Raw genomic sequence first — 26,859 nt, forward strand, 5'->3', positions numbered from 1 at the left:
AGGAAATGTTTATGCCTAAATATCTAATATTTCCTGACTGTAAAGTGATCGCAGGTATATTCTGGACCCTACAGTTAATGGGCAGAACTGTGGTCTTAGACCAATTGATAGAGTAGTCAGAAAGTGCTGAGAATTTATTTATGAGTGTGATCGTGTGAGTGAGAGACGTCTGTGAGTTCTGGAGGAAAAGTAATACATCATCAGCATAAAGACTTATTTTATGCTCAATATTTTGGGGTTGGATGCCTTGAATATTTCTATCTTGTCTGATAGCAGCTGCTAAAGGTTCGATGAAAATAGCAAAAAGTGAGGGAGAAAGTGGGCAACCCTGTCTTGTACCTCTCTGCAGACTGAAGCTTGGAGAAGTTTGATCATTTGTCCTGACACTTGCATTTGGGGAGCTATATAATATCCTTATCCAGTTGATTAAGTGTGACCCAAACCCGAATTTGTTTAATGCTGCGAATAAAAATTTCCAGTTCACTCCATCAAATGCTTTTTCTGCATCTAGAGAGACTATTGCTGTTTCCAGGTTGTTGATGGTAGAATAGTCTATGAGATTAATTAGCCTGCGAGTGTTAGTGGATGAGTGTCTACCCTTTATAAAACCTGTCTGGTCAGGATGTATTATAAGTAGAGTTATTTTTTCTATTCTTTTGGCGAGGGCTTTACAAATTATTTTGAGGTCTGCATTTATTAGAGATATTGGGTGGTAGCTGGATGGAAGTATGGGGTCTTTTCCTGGTTTCTGTAGCTGGATAATGTTAGCAGAGTTCATGTGTGGGGATAATCTGCCATTCTGCTTAACTTGTAATACCATTTTGTGAAATGCAGGTGCCAAAACAGTCCAAAATTCTTTGTAGAACTCTGCTGGAAAATCATCTGGTGGCCACCCGGGGCTTTGTTACTAGGCATATGTTGAAGGGCTTCATGGAGTTCTCCTATTGAAAAAGGTGAATCCAGAGACATTGCCTGTTCGGTTTGTAATTTTGGAAGGTTGATATTACTAAGAAACTGATCTATGTTACTGTCTGATGGATCATTTTGTGATGAATATAAGGTTTTATAGAAGTCCCTAAAAGCATTGTTGATTACATCGGGGTTATGGGTGACATTTCCTTTTGAGTCTTCAACAGAAGTGATTGTTGTTTTCTCTTTGTTTCTCTTTAGTTGGTTAGCTAGGAACCTTCCAGATTTATTGCCGTGCTCAAAGTTCTCCAAGCGAAGTCTTTGTATCAGAAACTGTGTTTGTTTATCAATAATTTTGTTTAATTCAAGTTTAGCTTTTCTTAGTTCATTCAGTGTGTGTTCCTCTTTGGAGGTACTGTAGAAAACTTCTAATGATTTGATCCTGAGTTCTAAATCTGATATCCTTGAACTTTCCCTCTTTTTCTTATTTGATGAAAAAGAGATTATTTTGCCTCTCATAACTGCTTTTCCGGCTTCCCAGAGAGTACAAGCTGACATTCCTGGCAGGTCATTATTTTCTAAATATACAGACCATTCCATTTTGAAATAATTAATAAAATCAGGGTCTTTTAGTAATGATGTATTAAATCTGCAATTCCTGGTGGTATAACTCTGTTATTCTTCAGTGTGATAGAAACTGGAGCGTGATCACTGATAGTGATGGGATGGATTTTGGTGTCTGAAATATCCCTCATCAAGGAACTGCTAACTATGAATTCCTTCACTTAAACCAAGTTAAAACTGCTTTGTCCTTCATATTTGTCCATGTTTAAGCTGGTTTCAAACATAAACTTCTTTTTATAACCTTGTATGAGAAAGAACAACACTTATGTTTGAGCAATACACTCCTTATGAGGAGTTATGCACGATTTAGGATTTTGCTGTAAAATGAATTCCTTCACTTAAACCAAGTTAAAACTGCTTTGTCCTTCTTATGTATCCATGTCTACGCTGGTTTCAAGTAGAATTAATTATTCTGCTGGTTCAGGGTCTGTGGTGGCTGGGGGGCTGCTGGCCCCCTGGTGTGCCCGCTGCGCTACACCCCAGCGGAGTCGAGGGAGGGAGGACGTGTGGATGTATGGGACGTGAAAGTGTGTGTGGTAATGATTGGAAGGTAATAAGGTAATAATCTGGAAGGTTCCTAGCTAACCAACTAAAGAGAAACAAAGAGAAAACAACAATCACTTCTGTTAAAGACTCAAAAGGAAATGTCACCCATGAAATCAACAATGCTTTTAGGGACTTCTATAAAACCTTATATTCATCACAAAATGATCCATCAGACAGTAACATAGATCAGTTTCTTAGTAATATCAACCTTCCAAAATTACAAACCAAACAGGCAATGGCTCTGGATTCACCTCTTTCAATAGGAGAACTCCATGAAGCCCTTCAACATATGCCTAGTAACAAAGCCCCGGGACCAGATGGTTTTCCAGCAGAGTTCTACAAAGAATTTTGGACTGTTTTGGCACCTGCATTTCACAAAATGGTATTACAAGTTAAGCAGAATGGCAGATTATCCCCACACATGAACTCTGCTAACATTATCCAGCTACAGAAACCAGGAAAAGACCCCATACTTCCATCCAGCTACCGCCCAATATCTCTAATAAATGCAGACCTCAAAATAATTTGTAAAGCCCTCGCCAAAAGAATAGAAAAAATAACTCCACTTATAATACATCCTGACCAGACAGGTTTTATAAAGGGTAGACACTCATCCACTAACACTCGCAGGCTAATTAATCTCATAGACTATTCTACCATCAACAACCTGGAAACAGCAATAGTCTCTCTAGATGCAGAAAAAGCATTTGATGGAGTGAACTGGAAATTTTTATTCGCAGCATTAAACAAATTCGGGTTTGGGTCACACTTCATCAACTGGATAAGGATATTATATAGCTCCCCAAATGCAAGTGTCAGGACAAATGATCAAACTTCTCCAAGCTTCAGTCTGCAGAGAGGTACAAGACAGGGTTGCCCACTTTCTCCCTCACTTTTTGCTATTTTCATCGAACCTTTAGCAGCTGCTATCAGACAAGATAGAAATATTCAAGGCATCTAAGCCCAAAATATTGAGCATAAAATAAGTCTTTATGCTGATGATGTTTTACTTTTCCTTCAGAACTCACAGACGTCTCTCACTCACACGATCACACTCATAAATAAATTCTCAGCACTTTCTGACTACTCTATCAACTGTTCTAAGACCACAGTTCTGCCCATTAACTGTAGGGTCCAGAATATACCTGTGATCACTTTACAGTCAGGAAACATTAGATATTTAGGCTTAAACATTTCCTCCAGGCTCTCAGAGCTAACAAAGCTAAATTATGTGCAACTATTAAAGACAGTAGAGGACAATCTCTCTCGTTGGAAGTCCTTACCTATATCACTTATGGGGAGAGTTACAACCATTAAAATGATGATACTACCAAAAGTTAACTATTTGTTCTCAATGATCCCCATAAAACCATCTGCTACTTGGTTTAAGTCACTAGATTCATGCATCTCCAAATTTCTGTGGAAAAACAAACCACCACGTATTAGTTTAAAAACGCTACGGAAAACCAAGGAAAGTGGTGGATTAGATTTAGCTCATTTTCAGCACTATTCCTTAGCCAATAGGTTACAGTATATATCAAAATGGTTTAAACCTAGCTCAATAGATGAACCATGGATAAATATAGAACAAGCATTGTGTGATAATCTGGAAATCTCTGACCTGCCACTTATTAGTCAAAACGTAAAAAATCACAAATGTTTCAAAAGCATTAACATCAGCACCTCTCTGACAGCCTGGTGGGAATTTCTTAAAATAACAAAGTCTTCAATTGTCCCATGTAAGCTTACACCCATCTGGAACAATCCTGACATACTGCAAAACAAAAAAATGCTAAACTTTACTCTGTGGAAGATCAAAGGAATCAAACATCTGGAACATATAATCCAAAATGGAAATTTTATTTCATTTGATGAGCTCATATCACAACATGAGATAGGCAGCAATAAATTCCTAGAATATCAACAACTTAAGTCTATAATAACAAAGAAATATATCCCCCACCAACCAGACTTACAACTCCCGATTAGGGTAGCAGAATTTCTAAGCATCTGCACCCCAAAACTACTATCAAAAATATATAAATTATTGTCTAAAATAGATGACACAATGTCTCTTCCATCCTCAAAATGGAAGGCAGATTTATCCATCAGTTCTAGTCATAGCTTCTGGCCACAAATATGTTTGAACACCTTCAGAATGACTCAGAATTCTAATTTACAGCTCATACAATACAAAATCCTTCATAGAACACACTATACAGGACAAAGGATGTTCAGGATGGGTCTAACACACTCAAACATCTGCTCACATTGCACAGATAACACACCTGATGATTATGCACACGCTTTGTGGTTCTGTGCGCCTGTCCAGAAGTTCTGGCTTGAAGTCTGTGAGGACCTATCAACATGGCTAAAGTGTAGCATCCCTGCATGCCCCACACTGTGCATACTGGGTAACTTAGACAATATCAACATGGAAATTAACTCAGCACACATGGTTCTCACAGTGTTATATATCGCAAAGAAAACTATTCTCATGAACTGGAAAGCGAAGAACAATCTGTGTATTAAGCAGTTTAGAAATTTTCTTTTAGATTATATTAGCATGGAAACAATGTCTGCCTCCTCAAAACATCAATTGGCTGAATTTAATTCTCTCTGGTTCCCGCTGATTAGCTTTATCACTTAGTGGTGGTGGTGGGTTGCTGTCCCGTCGCTCTGGGCGGTTGGGTGTGTGCTGGGGGGGGCTGTGTGGCTTCGGGCGTCTGGTGGTCTCTCGGGTCGTGGGGACCGGGTTGGTCATTGCTGGGGGGGACTGTGTGTCGGGCTTGGAGGGCAGTTTTGGGGGCTTGCGGGTGGGGCTGTCTTGCGGTGTGGGGCGGGGTCCCTTAGGGGCCTTGGGGTGGTGGCTGCTGGCTCTATGCCGGGTGGCCGGCCCGCTCTGGCGTGGGTGGTGGTGCTGGGCCTGGGCCCTGGTGGCTGGGCGCTGCCTTGCGCCCGGGGGGGGGGCCCTGCCTGTGCCTGGGGGGGCTGGGTTGTCCTGGACGCGCCACAGTATGGGTGGGTTGGTGCAGGTCCTGGTGCCGGGCTTGTTGCTCTGGGACCTCCAAGGTGTCCGCAGATGGTTGTTTTTTTTTCAGGGTGTTGGGGCGTGCGGTGGGGGGGGGGGCGGTGCTTTTCCCCTGTTGGGGGGGTGGGTGGGGGGGCCTGGGTGATGGTCTGGGTGATGGTGGGTCTCAGGCCCGGGCTGCTGCGACTGGTGTGACCGGGTGGTTTGTTTGTTTGTTTTTTGTTGTTGTTTGTTGTTTGTAGAGGTCCTCCGGGGTGGGTACCTTCTGGGGGTACAGTAGCTCCCGCAATATGGTCGCTGCAGGCCCCGAGCCTGGTGGACATCAGCCCCTCCTGCCCTGTGTTGGCTCCCAGGTAGCGGGGATGCCTATTGCAGCCAGTCCCTGGCTGCCTTCTCCGGGGGAGAGTAGCTCCCCCCGGTGTATATCCCCATACCCCTCTCCCTTCTGGCTCCTGTACACAGCACACACTCACACATGAAGGGTTTTGGGGGCGTGTGTGTTCGGTGGGGTGTAGTGGATGGGGCCACGTAGGTGGTCCCCTTTGGTTGCACTCTGCAGTTCCCCGCCCCTGTTTTAATTACACCTTAGACATTACTACTTATCAAACACACACTCACACACACACATTAGGTCTTGGGGGGTGGTTACACTGAGTGGCATCTGGTGGGCGGGGCTCTTTGGGTATGTAGGCTGCCCAGAGGGCCGCGCTCCCAGTCCTACAAGTTTGGCTGCCCCTCAATTTTAATTGCTCACTATTAGAAAATATTGAAGAGCCAGAAGGGGGAGGGGAGGGGTCTTCTTCCCACACCCCTGCTTCCTGGTTGCTGCTCGGGGCGGGAGGGGCCAAGAGGATTAATTAATTGTTCTGCTGGTTCGGGGTCTGTGGTGGCTGGGGGGCTGCTGGCCCCCTGGTGTGCCCGCTGCACTACACCCCAGCGGAGTCGAGGGAGGGAGGATGTATGGATGTATGGGACGTGAAAGTGTGTGTGGTAATGACTGGGCCTGGATCTGGGACTTGCTATCGCCTGGCCTGTCTGTGCTTCTCCCGATGGGGGGGGCAGCGTTGCCTCTCCCCGCTGCTCGCGACTTCACCCACCTGTGGGCACGTCTTGGCTCCCAGGGCACTTGGCCAGGGGCGCTGGGGCAGGCGCTGACCCACTGCGTGGCTGTCTGGGGCACTTGGCCCTCCTGGGTATTGGGTGGGGCCTCTGCCGGGGGGTTTGGGGGCGCTCGGGCTCCCGGGGCCCGGGTCCAGTGCACGGCCCATGTCTGGGCGGCTGGGGCCTGGCGGGGTCGGTGGGCTGTTGCCCCTGGCTCCCGGGGGGCCTCTGCCCTATGGGGGCTCTGTCCGGGGGCTTCCTCTGCAGTCTTCTGGGTGGATGCGTGGTTGTCCCTGCGGTGGGCTTCCTGGGTTCTGTGCTCCGTGGGGGCTGCTGGTGGCCTGGGTCTTGTGGCCCTCTCTGCCTGCTTCTGATTGCTGGGGGGGGGGGGGCTGTGGATTGTGGCCCTGTACACTTATACACTCATAACTAACCACGGTTACCATGTAGATCCTGTGCCATGGGTGTTGCATGTTCTCACACACACACACACACATTTATTAGCCCAGTAGCATGCTCGCTAAGCAGTTGATGTATTATCATGTCGTCTCAGGTCATCTATATCCACAGCTGTGTTGTATGCGATTGCTGCTTCTTGTGCTTGTTTTTGTTTGTTTGTGTGTTTGTTTTTTCTCTGCTTGTCTGCTTTCAGGTGCTCCTGGTGGCGCTAAGGCTGGATTCCCCTCAGAGGCCATGGATTGTTGTCTGTTTTGTTTTTTACAGGTGTAGCAGCTGGTTGTCTGGTTTTTGTTTCTATTTTTGTTCTGTTTCCTCTTCTTTCCTCTTCTTCTTTCCTTGTCCCCCAGTCCGGTTCAGTTCTATTACATGTTATATATTGTTAACAGAAATAAATAAATGGGCATCAAGGGGAGCTTTACATTTATAAAACTTCCCTTGGCAAAGAAAATCTGTTTGGCATCAAAGGTATTCAGACTACAATTCTGCTGCCATAATGCTGAACAGGACAAGGATGAAAAAGAAAAGAAAAAAAACTGATATAAAACGAGGCAGAGTTTGTCCGTTTCTTTTGTAGTCAATTTTGCAACAAATGCTTGGGAATGTGCTTTAAAGAAGCTTTCAGCGCTAAGAGCTTCTTAGCTAATCTGTGAAACGTGGCCTATGTTGGTTCGTGAAAAGTAAAATGGTGGACTTGCAATTATGTTGGCAAATGGTGTTTGCATTTTTTTTCACAGCGTTCGTCAAGAGGATCTGTTGGCAGGTAGTGCGTTCATAATTAAATGGTAAAAAGCTCGTCTGATATGTTGTCTGACAGTCGAAGCATTTATTAATTTAAGTAATTTGTTTGATCCGGCGGGGAGGGAGGTGGTGAGGTCAAATGAAATTAAGTGATGTACAGCTGTGGTGCATGCATTTGAGATGTTTTAAGCAGACCAGTCGATTTGTTTTGTTTGAAGAACTTATTGAATTGAACTTATTATTAGAACTAATTTAAGACAACTGTTGTGAAAGAATCGGGGAATAACGGTTTATTTTTCAGATTAATTGAAACGTAGGCGGTGGTGGTTAATTATTACCTACTGACTTAATGAAACCATTATCCCTCTATCTCTCTTTTTAAGGTGTGTTGTTGTGGGCGTGTTTATACTGCTGAATATACTCACTGTAATTCATGTAAAATCAGACACGGATAATTCAATGTGATTTGTGTCTGATGATTGGAGATGGAGAATTCTTTCATTTCTAAAATGTACAGAAAAACAGAAAACAGACAACTATGCAAATATTTTGTATTTAAATGAACAATGTGTTGGTCACTTGTTTGACCCACACACATGTACATGTATATTGCCATGTTAGTGGGTTCTGCTCCACATTGTCAGCGTTTGAGAGTTTCATTAAATACATGTCAATTTATGGAAAAATCATGTGATGCAAATGTGACTTACAATGAGTTTAATACAATGAATAGTGATGACTGTTTTTTAAAGTATAAATGAAAACAGATAATAAAAGTAGCAGTGGTTGGCATGTCAAGTCAGTGGCAGCTGATTTGAGTGTATTGTGGGTGTACTAAGAAACTAATTGCTTTCATGTTGATAAGGATTTGGCTTCTAATGTAGTAATATTATAAAACAATTACAAAAGAAGTGAAAGTGAAATTTATTATGAAAAATTATATTATACAAAACACTTAGAAATCATAAAAAGTAATGTGTAGCAGAAATGTACTGTTGTGAGCCATTTTATAATAAATGCTAATTGATAATCAATTATACTAAATAATTGGTAATGAATGTTTATTATTTTAAATGTATGTTGAAAATTGTTATAGAAAATTGTATTTCTGAAATATTTTTAATGGTAGAAGTAGTATTTTCTTACTTGCATTAATACATCTGGAGGAACACTTTCGACCATATTTATATTAATAGTATATCTGACTTTTGATAGTGCATGCAGATGTGTAATAAATGTGATAATGTTGTACAGAGTTTCTAAAAGCAGAATGGGAGGCAGAGCCTTCAGTTATCAGGCCCCTCTCTGTGGAACCAGCTGCCAGTTTGGCTTCAGGAAGCAGACACCCTCTCTACCTTTAAGATCAGGCTGAAACTTTCCTTTCTGATAAAGCTTATAGTTAGGGATGGCTCAGGTGACCCTTGAACATCCCATAGTTCTGCTGCTATAGGCTTAGACTGCTGGGGGAGCTCATCAAAGAAGAGCCATCGTTGTCAAAGAAGAGCCATCAACATCATCAAAGACCCTATCCACCACTCTACGCACTGCCCTGCATCAAGTTTACAACTTTCATCTCCATGATGCTGCTTGCACCATGCACTCTGCCTCATTGCACCTTTTTGTAACTCAATACTATTGCACTTCAGCAACATACATACCTTAAAGACTCTTGATACACAGACCGTCTAGAATGTATGCCCACAGTGCCTTCTGCTGCTTGTTATATGTTACCGTTTACTGTTAGCGATATCTGATATCAATTGCACTTTATGTTCTAGTGTGCTGTAAGTCTCAATACAGTTATGTCTTAGTTGTATGTCAAATTTTAACTCGTGCACCTTTGGAGTTAGATTAAACGAAATTTCAGTCTGCTTGCAATGTACTGTTGAAAAGCTTGATTGACGATGAAGTTCGCTTTGACTTAGACCTGTCACACCTTTCCTCACTTTGCTGGCCCCCCACCCCCCGTTTGATTTCTCAAATGATTTTATGTACATGTGACATTATTATGGTTATTAACTTGTTTCAGATATCCTTTGAATGTTGTTATGGTGACCCCCCCTTTTTCCCTCTTTTCTGTCTTCTCAAACCCCAGCTGGTCGAGGCGGATGGCCACCCTTCCTGAGTCTGGTTCTTTCTGTTAAAAAGGAGTCATTCCTTTCCACCGTCGCCACAGGCACGCTCAGGACGGGAGATTGGACTGAAGACCAGTTTCAGTGCAATCTGTTGGTTTCCTTAGCTAGGATGTTGTTTTTGAATTGGCTCTATATGAATAAATTGGATTATTTTTAAATGAATGGATTTAATTGGTTTATGATTACAATGAATTGAACTTCAATTGGCTTGAATTGAAGCATATTGTTTAAGTGCCTCAAGATGACATTTGCTGTAATTTGGTGCTATATAAATAAAACCTAACTGATTTGAATGTGTGGGTTCTAGATTATGTGTTGTTTTGCTTTCACTTGTATAATGATATTTCTTTGTTTTCCAGATTTGAAATCGTAAGCAATTGTTGGAAAGGTAAGCACATGACTGATAATGTGGGTGAATTTTATAGAAACTTATTGACTTATAGCAGTTGGGGTCTTTGACATTACATCCTGGTACATGATCTTCTGCATCAAAATTGTCAGACATGAATAAATGGAAATTTACAGAACTGCTGTGTGTGTCTTATTTTGTATGAGATAATACTTGTTTAAGATTATACCAATGTATTACTGAGGCTTACATGAGTTACATCCTTTTTTTTTTCGTTTTGCATTTATTTTGGCAATATGATCTTCAAACTATAAAAAATAAAATCAGGCATTTCAAGATGGAGGCTCAAAGAGTAGTCAATTCTAACTTTATTATGACATTTTCACATTTGTTTAATGTTTATTAATATAGAGACAGAAAGAAATGAGGCGCACATGTCTCAACCAACAGTTTCCATTACTGATATGTTTTAACTTTGTGTTCCAGATGCCACGTCCCAGCAAACGGTCTTTGGCCTATAAGAAGAGTCTGGGTGCTGCTGCAGCCAAGGAGTCCTCTGAGGGGGTTAGAAACTTCACTATTTTGGTTCACAAGTATTATGATTGTGTGTGTTTGGGAAATATGTTATCCTGTAGAATGCTAATGATCTAAATCTCATGCCTGCCAACATCTGCATTTTGATGACACAACGTCTGTCTCTGACAGACAGGTCGACGTGTGGGGAAGGACCGCCCCCCCTATATACCACGGTCGACCGCCCGGCCCGGGCCATTCTCGCTTTCTTCCTCAGAGAAGTTACGAGAGCTCCCTCAGTGCATCCGGTCTTCAGGTTGGTTGCTAGCTTAACTGCTATCAGACGTCCCGTTAAGGGAAACGTTGCCTAGCGCGGCACCGACAGACTCTGGATTGTGCTGACAGTTACTTACAGTGGGATTACAACCGCGTTGTGGCGAGCTTCCCCACAGGTCACCAGGTGCTCACCTACCGGGTGTCCTGTGCTAGCTCCGAGCTTCGTTCACTCGAGCTCGGTCAGGTGCTAACATTAGCTTGTTAGCCACAGGAGCATAGTTAACGCGTAGCGGCGAACTATTCTCCTCACTACAGGTTATAGGCTCACACCGACTAAATACCACATTAAAATATATATTTTTATATATTTTAAACTAGGCTCACCCCTAGTAACACATTTCTCCCCCAGTCGGCATGTCTGTCCCCGCAGCCCTCGTCACAGGAGCTGGGCAGAATGAAGGGAAGGGCTCTTCCCGCTGTTGCCCCACATCATGTGGTGCAACGATTTCGGGCAGAGACCCCCACCCTATGTGTATCGTGTGCATGGGAGCTAAGCACGCTCAGGCGGCGCTAGCGGACCCGCAGGTTTGTGCACATTGCTCCACCATGCCGGTGAAAATCCTGGAGAGGAGATTAAGAATGGCTGTGACAGGTACTGACGGCAGGGACCCTTCCCTCACCGCGTCAGATACCGCTCAGAAGAGCCACGCTACCCATCAGCCGCAAGCCCCGAGGGCCTGGGTGGACATGATGGAGGAGGTTGAGCCCATACCCCCGCTGTTCGAAGGTGTCTTCGGGCGGGAGGAAAACGACGATGCAGACGATGAGATCAGTTCTGACATCCTCGAATTGGGTGACATGGAGGACGGAGAGGAGGACTCTACCTTCCCCACGCACTCCAGATTGGTTTGCAAACGAGCAGCGGCTAAGCTTAATATCCCCTGGCCAGCGGCCCAGGACACGGAGGGGGCGGCAAGGGACCTGTACGATGGGAAATGACTCCCTCCGGCCAAGCAGCTGCTCCCGGCGGTCCCGGCCTGCATGGCCGAGATGAGTCGGTTCTGGTCAAGCCCGTTCAAATGCAAGGCAACCACACAGGGCTACTCCAAGCTAGAGGTGCATGGCATGGCGGAGCTGGGACTGGCCGAACCCCCGGCTGTGGAGCCTTCACTGGCCTACCACCTCCACCCGAGCCGCCGATCCATCTCAGCGTTGTCTTACATCTCCCTGCCCGGTAAAACGGAGCGTACAACGGCAGGTGTGTATCAGTGTATGTACAAATATGCTGCGCAATCTGTCTGCTCGTTGAACGCCGTCATGCTGTTGTCGGCTTATCAAGGGGAGATTTTGGAGGAGATGGGCCGACAGTTGGATTCGGGGGTCCCGAACCCGGCGCTGTGGGACGAAATCTGTGTGGTGAACGATCTCCTCCTGCGCTCTTCCCGCGGAGCTGTGCAGGGCTGTGGGCGCGTCATGGGCCTGGCAGTCGCAGGAGAAAGGGCTCTGTGGCTTTCCCTGTCTGGACTGGGTGACACTCAAAAGGCGGAGGTCATGGACGCCGCCTACGACCCCACCAAGGGTCTCTTCGGCCCAGCTCTGGAGAAAATGCGGGAAACCAGCACACAGAGGAAGCAAGAGGGTGAGGCATTCGAGCTGTGTTTGCCTCGGAAGCAGACCCCACGCCCCCCACCTCGCACCGGCTTCGCTGCCGCGGCCGCAGCAGCGAGAGGCAGACAGGTTATGCGAGACCGGCTTCCAGATCGGGTACCGGTCGCGGCGAACAGCAGCCAAGAGCGGGGAGTAACAAGCCATGGGACAAGAACTCTATCGCCAAGGCGGCGGCAAAACGCCGCTCTTCCCAACCCCCGAGGGGTGGGAAGAAGCGGTCTACCTGACACGCCATACCCCTCATCACCTCTCCCTCCTCCGGCAAAGAGGAGGACAGAGGAGTTCAGAGCAGCGGCTCCGATTCAAGTTTCAGGAGCCACCCCCCCGCTAGTTCAGAGAGACGGGGGAGAGGGACTGTCATGTTCGCACCGCGGTGTGCAGTTCAACAAGTGTCATCAAGCACCTGTTATTCACTACAGCCAAGAGCTGTCCCCCCGGGTGTCACCAAACACTCATTTTCGGGTTCCCATGTTTCTAGAAATAAAGCTGGCAACCCCGCAGCCAGGCCAAGAGCCGAGGGCGGGCTGTCACACACAAAAAGATCTGGCATCAGGAAGCCCAGGGAGGGAGGCTCATGCCTCCTCCCGTACTCCGGAGGACATCGCCCGTCTGGAGAGAGGGCCCCTGGCTGTTCAGGTGGAGAAATGGCGCGCATGCGCAGTGAATGCATGGGTCATGCTGTCTGTCTCCCGGGGATACAGGCCTCAGTTTGCTACAAAACCACCGAAATTCAACAGTGTTTTGATGTAAGTAGCAGAGGGGGAAGCTGCACAGGTGTTACAGAACGAAATCGATTCTCTTTTACACAAAAGAGCGATCACAGTGGTCCCGATCGAGGAGAGTCAACAGGGGTTTTACTCCCGTTACTTCCTCATTCCAAAGAAAGGGGGATCACTGCGACCCATTCTGGATCTGCGTGTGTTGAACAGTCATCTGAGGAAATACACGTTCAGAATGTTAACAGTAAAAGTGTTGTGCCAATCTATCCGCCCTGGCGACTGGTTTGTTACAATTGACCTAGCAGATGCATATTTTCACATCGGGATTTTCCCGGCACACAGGAAATTTCTCAGGTTTGCTCACCAGGGCACGGCATACGAATACCGAGTGCTCCCATTTGGTCTCTCGCTGGCTCCACGGGTTTTCAGCAAATGTGTGAAAGCAGCATTGTCTCCGTTAAGGAGCAGAGGTATAAGAATATTTTCGTACATAGACGATTATCTGATATGCTCTCATTCACGGGAGCAGGCACTCAGGGATGTGGAGACAGTGACGTCTCACATCAGTGGTCTGGGTGTCAGTATAAACTGGACCAAAAGCCGAGTGCTGCCCGCACAATGCATCTCTTATCTGGGTCTAAATAGACTCCCTCAGATATCGTGCCACGCAATTGGAGGAGAGGCAACAGTCGTTCAATCAGTGTCTGGCCCGGTTTCAACCGGGAACAGCGGTGCAGTTCAGACTTTGTCTACGGCTGCTGGGTCTGATGGCGTTGGTCATTTCAGTAGTGAGGCTGGGCCTCCTGCTGATGAGGGATGTGCAGACGTGGATTGTATCGTTAAGACTGTGTCCCCGTCGTCACCTCTCTCGCTCGGTGAAAGTTTCTGCAGCTCTACACCAGTGGAGAAATCCGGCGGTTTTCTCACAGGGTGTCAGCCTGGGGACGGTGGCATCAAGGGTTGTCATAACAACGGACGCGTCCATGTCAGGTTGAGGAGCGACATTCAAGGGCAGAGCAGTGAATGGCGTCTGGTCAGCGGAGCTGGCTCAGGCGCATATAAACTATCTCGAGTTGATGGCAGTGTTTCTGGCCTTAAGACACTTTCTCCCTCATCTGAGGGAGCAGCATGTGCTGGTGAAATCCGACAACTCCACGGTAGTGGCATATGTGAACCGTCAGGGAAGCACCCGCTCTCCACGGCTTCACAAACTGGCAAGGAAAATAATTCTGTGGAGCGTCGCTCGGCTCGGGTCGCTGAGAGCGACGCACGTAGCAGGAGTGCTGAACAGGAGCGCAGATCTTATGTCAAGAGGAAACCCTCTTTTCGGGGAATGGAAACTACATCCCCAGGTGGTGGGCCAGTTGTGGCAGAAATACGGCCAGGCTGTCGTAGATCTGTTTGCCTCGCGAGAAAACGCGCATTGTCAGCTGTATTTCTCACTAACAGAAGAGGATGCGCCTTTAGGTGTGGACGCGCTGTCGCACCCATGGCCAAACGTCCTACTGTACGCATTTCCTCCTCTCAGCCTTATCTCCCTCACACTGACCAGAGTGAGGGATCAGGGCTTGTCGCTGTTTTCTTTTTTATAGCCCCACGGTGGCCGTCCAAACACTGGATAGCAGAGATAGTTCAATTACTATCGGGCCAACCTTGGCCCCTGCCGCTGCGCAGGGACCTCTTGTCTCAGGCCAGGGGGGAGATTTACCACCCCCATCCGGAGCAGGTGGCTCTCTGGGCCTGGCCCGTGAGAGGTTGAATTTGGGCTCTGTGGGACTGCCTCAGAACGTGATCGACACTATTCAGTGTGCGAGGGCTTCATCCACTCGCTCATTGTACAGTTGTAAGTGGCGAGTGTTTGAGGAGTGGTGTGAGGCCAGACGTATTGTCTCATTTCAGTGCTCAGTGAGAGACATTCTATGTTTTCTCCAAGACTTGCTGGAAAAGGGTAAAGCCTTTTCCACAATCAAGGTGTATCTGGCCGCCATTTCAGCATGCCACATGGGCTTGGGGGATAAGCCGGCGGGCCAGCATCCATTAGTGTGCTGTTTTATGAAAGGAGTGCGCCGGAAACTTCCAGTTTCCAGGCCTATGGTGCCATTATGGGACTTGGCAGTTGTGTTAGACGCTCTCTCACAACACCCATTTGAACCTTTGGAGGGGGTGGTTCTGAAGTTTTTGTCACTCAAGACCGCTCTCCTCCTCGCTTTGTCTACTGCGAAGCGAGTGAGTGATTTACAGGCGCTGTCAACCCGGTCGCCTTGCTTGCAGTTTTCGCCAGGCTTGTCTAAGGTGTGTTTACGGCATAATCCAGTGTTCATACCTAAAGTGGTAGAATCTGCTTACAGATACCCCACGGTGGAGTTGAAGGCTTTTCACCCTCCGCCGTTTGGGTCAGCGGAGGAGAGCAGATTGAACGCTCTGTGCCCTGTGCGTGCGTTACGCGTCTATGTTGACAGGACAGCCAGCTTCCGGGGAACTGATCAGCTGTTTGTGTCTTGGGCCACGCCCCACAAAGGGAAGCCTCTGTCCCGACAGAGGCTGTCTCGTTGGATTGTGGAGGCTATAGTGCTAGCTTACAGGTGCAGGGGGCTGCAGCCGCCTGCAGATTTGAAAGCACACTCCACCAGGAGCATGGCTACGTCATGGGCTCTATTTAAAGGAATTAGGGTGGAGGACATTTGTGCGGCGGCGAGTTGGGCTTCACCGCACACTTTCGTGAGATTCTATAGGTTGGATGTCTCAGGTCCATCTCTGGCTCACGCAGTGCTGGAGTCTGGTGCTTCAGAAACTGGTTGATGCCATCCCAGTCTGGGTCAGGAGCCAGGTCACTTCGGGAGATTATGCATTTCGGGAGTGGTCTATATCTCCCATAGTGAAACACCGAACGAAGTTAGAAAAAGAAACGTTGGGTTACTTAACGTAATCCCTGGTTCTTTGATAACAGAGTGAGATGTTTCACCAACAATTCCCTCCTTGCATGGATGAGGGAAGAAACCGATAAGAATGGCCCGGGCCGGGCAGTCGACCGTGGTATATATAGGGGGGGGGGGGGGGTCCTTCCCCACACGTCGACCTGTCTGTCAGAGACAGACGTTGTGTCATTGGAGCTTCCGTAATGGTCTCGCCAGAAGCGATTCCCATAGTGAAACACCTCACTCTGTTATCAAAGAACCAGGGATTACGTTAAGTAACCCAACGTTATCAAATATGTATATTCCTATATCAAAAAACGTGTGGATGTTACAAGTGATAAAATGATTGCTATGGTGCTGTATCAGATGATAAAGGAAATGTGTTACATTACAATTTATTGTTTGTTCTGTGTGTTGCAGATTCCCTGTCCCAAAGAACAGCATATAAAAGCGTATAAAAAAAGCCAAAACCTTCCCCCTTCCCCAAATGTCAAAATCCCCAAACAAGGCATCAGAGGCAAACTTGTGCAATGAGCTGTCAAAAAACCTGGGCAATGAACCCTTGAAAAACCAAAAGCCAAATTCTCAAACTGTATCTACTGACTGTGCAGTTGATTTTCCAGAAAGATCTGTGCTGATGGGGTCGTTTCATCAAGGTCATTCCCGGTTTGGAAACGTTCGCAACAAGCAGTGTGGTGCCATCAGTCTGACAGCAGTTCTGAAGAGCAAGACCAAGAGCGTGTGGACCTGGAACACCAGAGATCTGGATGATGTGTTGATTAAAGGAACTGTTATTTAAAGGTCGATAAGTGCACAGGGAAGAATAAATGATAGTGTGGCACGCCGTGGTTACATTTCTGTGTCTGAACTTCCTACACAACAGAGAATGTGGAATTGTAATTTTGCAATAAACTTTGCTGAATCTTACACTGGATTTGTCAATGTTGATGATTATGACCATGCTTTGCAGGATGTGGCCATGCCTTTTGATGAAGCACTTCAGCGAGCACTGTTGGGTAATGATGCATGTTTGTTGACAGTTTGTACTAGTACATGTGCCATAGTTAATGAAGGTGGAAGATTTGCCTTTGTGGATTCACATGCAAGTGCAAGGATTAACCAGCAAGGTGAGAATGCCAGTTGTGTTGTATACATCAGCTCTGTACAGTCTCTGGTTAGCTTTGTGTATGATTATGCACGATCGTTTAACGTAAGGACACCGAGCTTTGAAGTGACGGGAGTGAAAGTGGTAAGCAACATCCATACTGACACACGAGCACAGATGACCGAGCCATCGTCCAGTCACGTGACAATTTATACACACAACCGCCCGCTGTACAGCAAAGTGGTAACAGGTGAGCACAAAGTCTGCAAGCAGGAGTCCTCTGTTGGTAAGCCGACTAAGGTCGCTTCAAATGTTGGTAATGGTTGTAACAGAACAGTATGTTCAACAGAGACGCAATCACACGTAAATGAGTCCGCTCCTGGTGACGTAAACACAACACATGCTTCACACAGCCGCCCGCTGTACAGCAAAGTGCTAACAGGTAAACACAAAGTCTGCAAACAGCAGTCCTCTGTTGGTGGGCCGACTAAGGTTGCTCAGAATATGAACGTTAATAATAAAACAGTAACTTCCGTTAACGTGAATGCCGACCCTGATGAGAACAGATGTTTGGACGCTACTGATGATGTCATCGTGAGCAATGTGACAATTGTCAAGCAGCCTTTCAAACCACTGACCCGGCAGGACCGCGATGACTTGTGCAAAAAATTAGGACTGTCGAATGAAAATGCTGAGGAAGACCAAATGATAGCTGACGTAGATGATATGGGGTGTCCTTGCAACATTAAAAGCATAAAACCAGATGGAAACTGTTTTTATCGTTGTCTTGCATTCAGTGTCTGTCACGATGAGGAGAAACATTTGAAAATAAGACGGGCTGTTGTAAGACACCTTCAGAACAACAGTGGTAAATTTGCGCAGTATTTAAGAAATGAATATACATCTGTGCAGGACTATGTAACAAAATCAAGGATATACTACTGTGGGACCTGGGCAAAAGAGATCGACATATTTGCTGCCGCCGATTTATTCCAAACTTCTATCTTCACATTAAATGATGGGAGATGGAACATGCACAGACCTACTGTACAACCACACATTCAGAACTGTATATATTTAAATCACACTGCCAATCATTATGAGGTTGTAACATGTGTCAAAAACAGGAATACACAGAGTCCTTGTGCCGGAACATGCCAGTCTATCGGTGATGAACATTTAAGACCCCAGCGGAAGAGAAAGTTCACTGAGTCAGACAAAAAAGCAGAAAAAGAACGTCTACGATGCAGTGACATTAATGTGAAGAAACGAAAAATTGAGACTGAAAAGACGAAATATCATGAATATGAGTGCATTAAGAGTGTCAAACGTAAGACTTCTCTTGAACATTTCCATAAGAACGACAAAAACTCTGCGTTTCGGAAAAAGAAATGTGATTATTTCAACAAAAACTATGAAAGCAATGTGCAGTTCAAGGCACATAAACTTGCACAGCGTAAAAATAAATATGATACTGTTCCAAATTTAAAAAAATTAATGTGTGATTCCTCAAAAAACACTTATGGACAAACATAATATTTCAAAATAAAGTTTGTGATTATAGTTCTACGAAGTACAAAACGAACATCGTGTTTCAAAATAAAGTCAGTGATTATAGTCATAGGAAGTACAAGAGGGACATCGAGTTTCAAAAGAAGGTCAACAACAATAGCAAGACAAAATATCATGAATATGATGAAATTCGTGAAAATAAAATTAAGAGTAGCTGTGACACGTATACAAATATGAGAAAGAAGCAACAAGACTTTGTCATTGGTCAATTTCGTCAAGACGTGAGCCGTGGTCCTGAATACGTACGCTCTGTTTGTCATCGCTTACTTTTCAGGAAACAAGTGATTGAGTGTAAAAGATGTCATCATGAAAGCAAAAGACTAGAGGTTGCTGCACTGGCTAAGAGGTGTATAACATTGAAATATTTACATGTTTGTGATACTGAATGTGGGCAGGAATGTCATTAGTCTGATAGTCCTTTTAGCAAATTATGGGTTTGCCATTGCTGCCCTAAAAAATGCTTAGAGGAATACTACCAGAAGAGAGTGTCACCAACAACATGGATTTGGATGAAATTCCACCTGAGCTGAAATGTCTGAACTCTTTGGAGGAACATCTCATTGCTCATCACATTCCCTTTATGAAGCTGCTGTGTTTGCCCCGAGGCCGTCAAAGAGCTTGCCATGGTCCATGTGTCTCTGTACCTGTTGATAACAGTAGTGTGACAAATATTCTACCAAGGAACGAGTGTGATGACAAAATGATAAGAGTCAAACTCAAACGGAAGTTGACGTACAAAGGTCATTATGAATACAAACAATAAGTGGTATGATGATGTGATTTTTAATGATGAATGGGTAAACACTCTGAATGGAAGTGATCAATGTGAAGCAAATGAGGACACAGAAGAGCTGCCAGCTGACAGTGATGATGAAAATAACCTTGAAGAGCAAGCAGAGGAGGAACTGATTGCAACCTGTCAATCTGGGTTCACAGATCATTGATCAGAATTTCCAGGATATACTGAGTGTGGCACCAGCTGAAGGCAACAGTCCAGTTCGGTTGCTATCTGATAAAACCAACGAGGCCAAATGCTTTCCTGTTCTGTTTCCATTGGGTGGACCTACATTCCATGATGAAAGGGAATCAAAAATAACTCTGACACGTTACCTGAACTGTTGCATTCTCAACGCTGATGGACGTTTTGGTCCCACACAGACTACATTTTTTATGCACAATACATGTCAGAAGTGCATCAAGTCATATCTGGTGTATCAGTGGCAATGCGCAAAGGTGGTGGCAAGTCATCTCTGAAAGAAGCATCAGACCTGTTGTTGAACTCAGATTCACTAAGTAAAATATTACGAAATGATGAAGGGTACAAGTTCTTGCGAGGAATTCGTGGAACCCCACCTTACTGGATGTCAGTACAGAAAGATTTGTTCAGTATGATTCGACAACTGTCAATTCCAACGTTTTTCATAAGCATGTCAAGTGCCGATCTGAGATGGCCCGAAATGCTTGGTTCTCTTTTGAGGTTTGGAAGGAAAAGAAACACCTGTGGAGGATCTTGACTGGTCTGACAAATGTGCACTGATTGGAAGAAATCCAGTTACTGCAGCAAGAATGTTTGATCATCGATGGCATTGTTTTCTTCGTGACGTAATCATGTCACCAGCTGAACCCATAGGGAAAATAAAGGACTACTTCTATCGAGTTGAATTCCAACAGCGTGGTTCACCTCATGTTCACTGTTTGTTTTGGGTGGAAAATGCACCAAAGATTGATAAAGACAGTGATGCCGATGTGGTAACTTTCATAGACAGATACATTTCATGTGAGATTCCACCAGAGTCTGGTGCAGAGCTTCATGAGGTTGTGAACAGTGTTCAAAAACATAGCACCAAACAAAACATGCCGTAAGAAAAATACAGTGTGCCGATTCAATTTCCCACGACCTCCATCAAGCCGCATTTTCTTCACAAGAAGTGGGAACTCAGAGGACTTGAGTGGAAAAGATGACAATACCAATGCCAGTGCAATCATAAAGAAAATGAAAACAGCGCTGGACAATCCTGACCTGAATTATGATACAGCTGATGGTTTTTTTGAGTCTCTTGGGATACATCAAGGCCTGTTTGAGAGAGCATACAACATATGATCCAAAAAGAAAAGCATTGTACTTAAGCGAAATCCTTCTGAAATTTGGGTGAACCAGTACAATAAAGACTTACTGCGTGCTTGGCAAGGAAACATGGACATTCAGTTTGTCATCGATGCCTTTTCTGTTGTGGTCTACATCCTGTCATACATCACAAAAGCAGAGCAGGAAATGGGTTTGCTGTTACAGCGTGCACAGAATGAGGCGAGGAATGGCAATCTTGATGCAAAAGCTGCTTTCAAACAGCTCGGCAGTGTCTACCTGCACAACAGAGAAGTTTCAGCTCAAGAGGCAGTGTATAGATTGACACGTATGCATTTAAAGGAATGTTCTCGTGAAGTACAGTTTATTCCTGTCGGTGAAAATCCTGTTAGGATGAGTTTGCCTTTGCATATGCTCCAAGCTAAAGCTCAGCACCAACAGTCTGATGATGAGAGTAGCATTTGGATGACTAATGTGGTGGAATGGTACAAGAGCAGACCTCGATCAGCAGAAATGGAGGAGTTATGCCTTGCCAGCTTTTGCTCTCAATACAGAGTTATTTCAAAGTCTGAGGGTTCACAACAAAGAGAATCACATGACGTAATACAACTCAACAACAACCGTGGCTTCATCAGAAAAAGGACCAGAACACAGCCTGCTGTCGTGAGGTATCCCAGGTTTTCACCAACAAAAAATCCGGAAAAGTACTTTCATTCATTGCTGCAGCTGTTTTTGCCCTTTTATGAAGACTTGGACCTCAGACCACCTCAGTTTGATACATACAAACAGTTTTACACAAGTGGCGCGGTGAAATGTGGCACTGACATTGAAAAAGTGCAATCAATTGTGGACTCCAACAAAGCTTTATTTGAAAAAGAAAGCGTTGAGATTGACAAAGCCAAAGAATTGCTGGATAATGACATTGATTTAAAAGACGCTTGGGCTCAGATATGTCCGGAAACAGAAAGGGAACGTCTCAGTTGTTTGGATATCATGAAACACAAAGCTGTAGATGATGAGGAAGGCAGTGATGATGTTGGTGATCTTATTCCTTACCTGACAGCAAACCCAAAGACTACATGCACTTTGGAAACTAATCACATGACAATGCCCCGAGAAGCTGCACTAGGTTTATTGCGAACATTGAATGAAGAACAGGCAGCAATATTTTATGCTGTTCGTCAGTGGTGTCTGCTGATACTCTTTGGATAGAATCCTGAACCATTGCGATTGTTCATTACTGGTGGAGCAGGAACAGGTAAATCCCATTTGATCAAAGCCATCCACTACGAATCTACACGACTGCTGTCACAAATTGCTGACAATCCAGAGGATCTGACTGTGCTTCTCACAGCACCCACTGGTGTGGCTGCATATAACATTAGTGCTGCAACTATTCACAATACATTCTCCATTGGTGCAAATGTTAAACTGCCTTATCAACCTCTTGGTGATGAGAAGGTCAATACTTTAAGGATGAAAATGCGAAACTTGCACATTTTGATCATTGATGAAGTGTCCATGGTTGACCACCGTCTTTTGGCCTACGTTCATGGCAGATTACGTCAAATCAAACAGACTGGTGATTATTCTTTTTTTGGAAATGTTTCCCTGATTTGTGTGGGTGACTTCTTTCAGTTGAGACCTGTCAAAGGCACACCTCTTTTTTCTGACAACACAGAAGTCAACATGTGGGACAACAACTTTGAAGTTGCGGAGCTTACTGAAGTTTTGAGGCAAGAAAATGCAGATTTTGCGGAGATGCTGAATCGCCTCAGAGTTCGTAAAAAGAATGAGTGTCTCAGTGCCCGTGATGTCCTTGCATTAAAGCAACGTGAAACTGGTGAAGACTCTACAGACATTCACATATATGCTACAAATGCAGAGGTTGATAAATACAATATTACCAGATTGCAAGAACATTGCCCAGATGCAATCAGCATAGAAGCCCAAGATTTTACACGGAGTCTCAAAACTGGAAGAATGGAACCAAAATTAGGCTTCCATACAAAGGTTTTCAATTCATGCTTGCCAAGGTGTGTGTCATTGGGCATTGGAGCAAAGGTATTTGTTGAAGAAAAATATAGACGTGTCTGACGGCCTTGTCAATGGTGTGTGTGGTACGGTTGTGGAAATTATTAATGGTGAAGATGAGGATGACATTCCTATTGCTATCCATGTTGAGTTTGAAGATCCTAATGTTGGAAAGATGCAGAGGTCGAAATCCAAAAGAAGTTCTGAACGCTCTACAATTGTGGAGGTACAAGAGGATCGAGTATCAAATGCTGGTGGAATACGAAGGCAATTCCCTCTCACCCTGGCTTGGGCAATGACAGTACACAAGTGCCAAGGCCTTACTGTAGACAGAGCTGTTGTATCACTCAACAAAATCTTTGCTGCAGGGCAAGCATATGTTGCATTGAGTCGGGTGAGAACTCTTGATGGGCTGATTATTGAGGACTTTAAAGAAGCAGCTATATTTTTTGATGACAAAGTAGACAAGGCCATGAAAAGCTTGCCAAAGTTCAACTTTAAAAGTATTGGTTCAGCTGACATTGATCCGGTCTGCACGATTGCACTCCACAATGTACAGAGTTTGAATGCTCACTTTGACGACATGCGATCCCACAAAACCCTCATGAAAGCTGACTGTATTTGCTGAACAGAAACATGGCTCAATGCAGACAGTAAAGACCAACCACAACTACCGGGATATGTCTTTAATCACAATCCAAGACAGAACTGTTACGATGACTCTGACACAGTTTTTACAGCATTGAAACATCAGCAAAGAGGAGGAGTTGGTTTGTATTATTCAGACAACATTGATGTGCAGGTGTCAATTCCAACGAGATGCAACTTGGAATGTTTGTATTTCCATATATCTCATGTAAATTTGACTGCTGTTGTTTTGTACAGGCCAAGTTCCTATAAGATTGACATGTTTCGACAGCAGTTATCACAGGTTGTCTTTGAACTCGAGAAGCAAGCAGGGAGGAAGGTGATCATGGGAGACTTCAATGAGGATGTCTTCGTTTCGTCTACTGTGGCAAAATTCCTGGAACAACATGGATACACTCAACATGTCCAACCAGCTACAACAGAAAGAGGTACGTTAATAGATCATGTGTACTGTAAAGATGTAGGAGATGTTGTTGTCGATGTTGTACAGACATACTACAGTTTCCATGAAGCAATTCTTATCTCACTGTTGTAATATTTGTGTTTGCAATGTGAATTATTCACCATTAGATGTTCTGTAGATGTTCCGTCCGCTATTTGGGGTTTGGGGGGGTCGCAAGGAGGGAGCGATATACAGGACGGCTCCTTGCAGGGAGTGGGAGGGTATGTAATCTATTTTCCAAAAGAAGTTTTGTGTTTTGGAGACCAGGGCTGGTTAGCATGCTTCTAAACAAAAGAAAAAAAATAATGTGAGTGTCTGTCTGATATTTTGTGATCGCTGCAAGTGCAACCTAAGCTATCACAGATACTTAGAAACTTTCTCTCTCTCTTTCAGTTCATCATTGACAGAATAGTTAGCACACAATTATGTTCATGCTTTTGGAGTGGGTTACTGCCTTTTAGTTAACAGATCTTAACAAGTGGGTCCATTCAAGACTACAGTTATTTTAGTCTTAGTTTATTTTTAGTCTCTGCTCTTGCTCTTTATCACTTGTACTGACTACCCTTGCATCAACTAGCCCTGGTCTCCAAATAAAAGCACATTGAATAATATGTAAACATAAGCTAGGTAAAAATGTAATTTATTGTCTCGATAAATGAATTATGTGCTCAGTCAGCTCATTTGAAGCCATTAAATCATTAGGCCTATCTAAACATGACGTGAATGTAAGGAGTTTTAAAAATGTGTTTTATCCATAACAGCTCTTGGCTTATTTAAGATTTAAATCAATATACTTAATGCTCTTTTTAAAAATACAAGTTACTTTTTAAAGGTAAAAAGCCATACATATTGAAAGTTTGAGACACAAACTTAAACCAAACTTCTTTTGGAATGTGTTACTTCATTTCATTCTTGAATTTGTTTTCTCAAGTGATTACAAGTGAGCAGGCATGGCAATGTTGTAATTTCTGTCTTTGTCTGTTATTCAACTTTCTAATCAGCACTATGTTCACCTTCCTCTTAAAAAAACTCAACTGTGCTACACTTTCTATGCAGCATCCTTTTGTGGTTGTCTTTGTAATAACAAAGATAAAGACATTTTAAACATGAAGTTGTTTAAGAGCCAGATCAGCTCGATCATGCATGATACAGGAAGTTTCTGCGATGTATAGACTCGGTAGCCGTGTATAGGCAAAACAGACGATTTTGTCTTTTGCATGTACAGATACTGGTACCACCGGCAGAAAAGCAGGAATAAGACAACTAAGTCAAAAACATAATTATGCTACCTTGAATTGTAACCAATATCAGACTGTTGCTCATGTGTTAGACTATATGAGTAGTGACATACTAACTGAAGAGAATTTATATGGATATTCTATTGTGATCTTACATTGGTTCTTTGTTCATTTTCAGGGATGCAGTAGGGCATACTTACAATACAGGACATATTGTCAAATGTATCCCCTATTATTTATACCTCCTGAACTCCTGCTCACTTGTGATCCAGTTTTGTAAAAATGTTCTTATAACACTGTGTACTATTTTCTAATGTTTCTAAAGTATTTTATAATGTTATGACTGACTGGGTGATTTAGTGTCTAAATTCTGTTTTGACAGTTATGGGACCATTCACTACATTGTTTGTGTGCGTAACACAAGGCTATTACATTTGCCTTCACTTTCAGGACCTGTGTTGTGTGTCCCATTCAAGATGAATTGTTGTTAGGCTTTTTTGGTTTACTTGCTTTTTTCATTTCATGACTGTGCATTTGTAATAGAGTTAAGTATTACTTAAGGATTACTTATAAATGGACAGTTGTTTTGCAAATGCCAAATAACAAGAAATGAGTCCACTTTAAGATGCACAACAAAAGTATGTTTGTAAGCTTCTTGATTTCAAAGGACTTTACAAACCATGTTTTCACAAAGCTTAAAAAGCTGTATGGACACACAGCTTGCTTATCTACCCGGTCCAATTCCCATGGCATACACTGATGATGAAACCTGCAAAGACTTTTGGACATCAGCAATACAACCTGCAAAAGCAGCTGTCACTCATCTTCCTTTTGCATTCTTGGTGCTTAACAAAGCTGAAGTGTGTCCATCTGTTCCCTGGAAAAAAACTACACCTCTATAAAATAGGATTGTTGGAAAAAGTCACAACAAATGAATGATTTTGTGAGTATATCTACCTTCGCAATTTGAAATTCATGTGTCTTTCACAATTGAACAGACATTTAAAAATAAATGGTTTAAAATACTCTTGACTATTTGTTTTTTTCTTCCATTATGGATTAGTCTGACACCTGTGAAGTGTCAGGGGTGTCAAACTAATCCACAGAGAGGCCATGTAGCCGCAGATTTTCAACCAGCACACCTGACTTGGCTCATTAATTCAATTGAACTGGACTGTGTGAAGAAAGTTCAGTTCATTAAATGAGTCAAGTCAGCTGTACATTCGAGGACATCCTCAGGATGAGGCTTCAGCGCCAGACCTCAGATGAAAAGTGAAGGTCTGAGGAAAACCTCAGTCACACTCGCACCAGGCAGCCATATGAAAAATAGTAATTGGATCAAAAGGCCTAAGAAAGAAAATTTCACTGAACTGCCTCAGAAGAAAAAATAAATCCACTTACAGGCAGCATTGATAAACTTAAATGGCATCAGAAACTATTTCACTAAACATTGGGAAAAGTTGTCATACTGAATGGGTTCCCTTTGCTTCACATCAGTTCATGCTTCAAACCATGTATTATAGTAGATCCATGGGTCAAACCTACAAAGACCATCTTTGCCTTAAACCTGCACTCATGACAATGCCCCCCCCCCCCCCATGAAAAGTTTTGATGCCCTTGTCTGAAATCCCCCCCAGAGGCAGCTTTGTGTGGTAAGTTTTGAGGAAGTTCAGTGTGACATTTTCTTTAGGCGTTTTGGTCAGAACCATTTTCCATGCAGGCATTTGGCACAAGTGTGACAGATTTTTCTGAGG

At 44.1% G+C, this 26,859-nt stretch overlaps 1 protein-coding gene and 1 pseudogene across 1 annotated transcript; both read left to right on the plus strand.

The window, feature by feature from the left end:
• The first annotated feature begins 11,722 nt into the window (after nt 1-11,722).
• Nucleotides 11,723-15,867, plus strand: LOC140273949 (uncharacterized). The gene is given in 3 exon segments (XM_072369606.1): nt 11,723-13,095; nt 13,162-14,647; nt 14,650-15,867. Coding segments are annotated over 3 exon segments (4,077 nt in total).
• A 3,705-nt stretch (nt 15,868-19,572) lies between these two features.
• Nucleotides 19,573-23,405, plus strand: LOC140273950 (uncharacterized; annotated as a pseudogene).
• Nucleotides 23,406-26,859: the final 3,454 nt, after the last annotated feature.

The sequence above is a fragment of the Leuresthes tenuis genome, unplaced genomic scaffold, assembly GCF_036924035.1.
Source record: "Leuresthes tenuis unplaced genomic scaffold, fLeuTen1.0.hap1 SCAF_17, whole genome shotgun sequence".
NCBI lineage: Eukaryota > Metazoa > Chordata > Actinopteri > Atheriniformes > Atherinopsidae > Leuresthes > Leuresthes tenuis.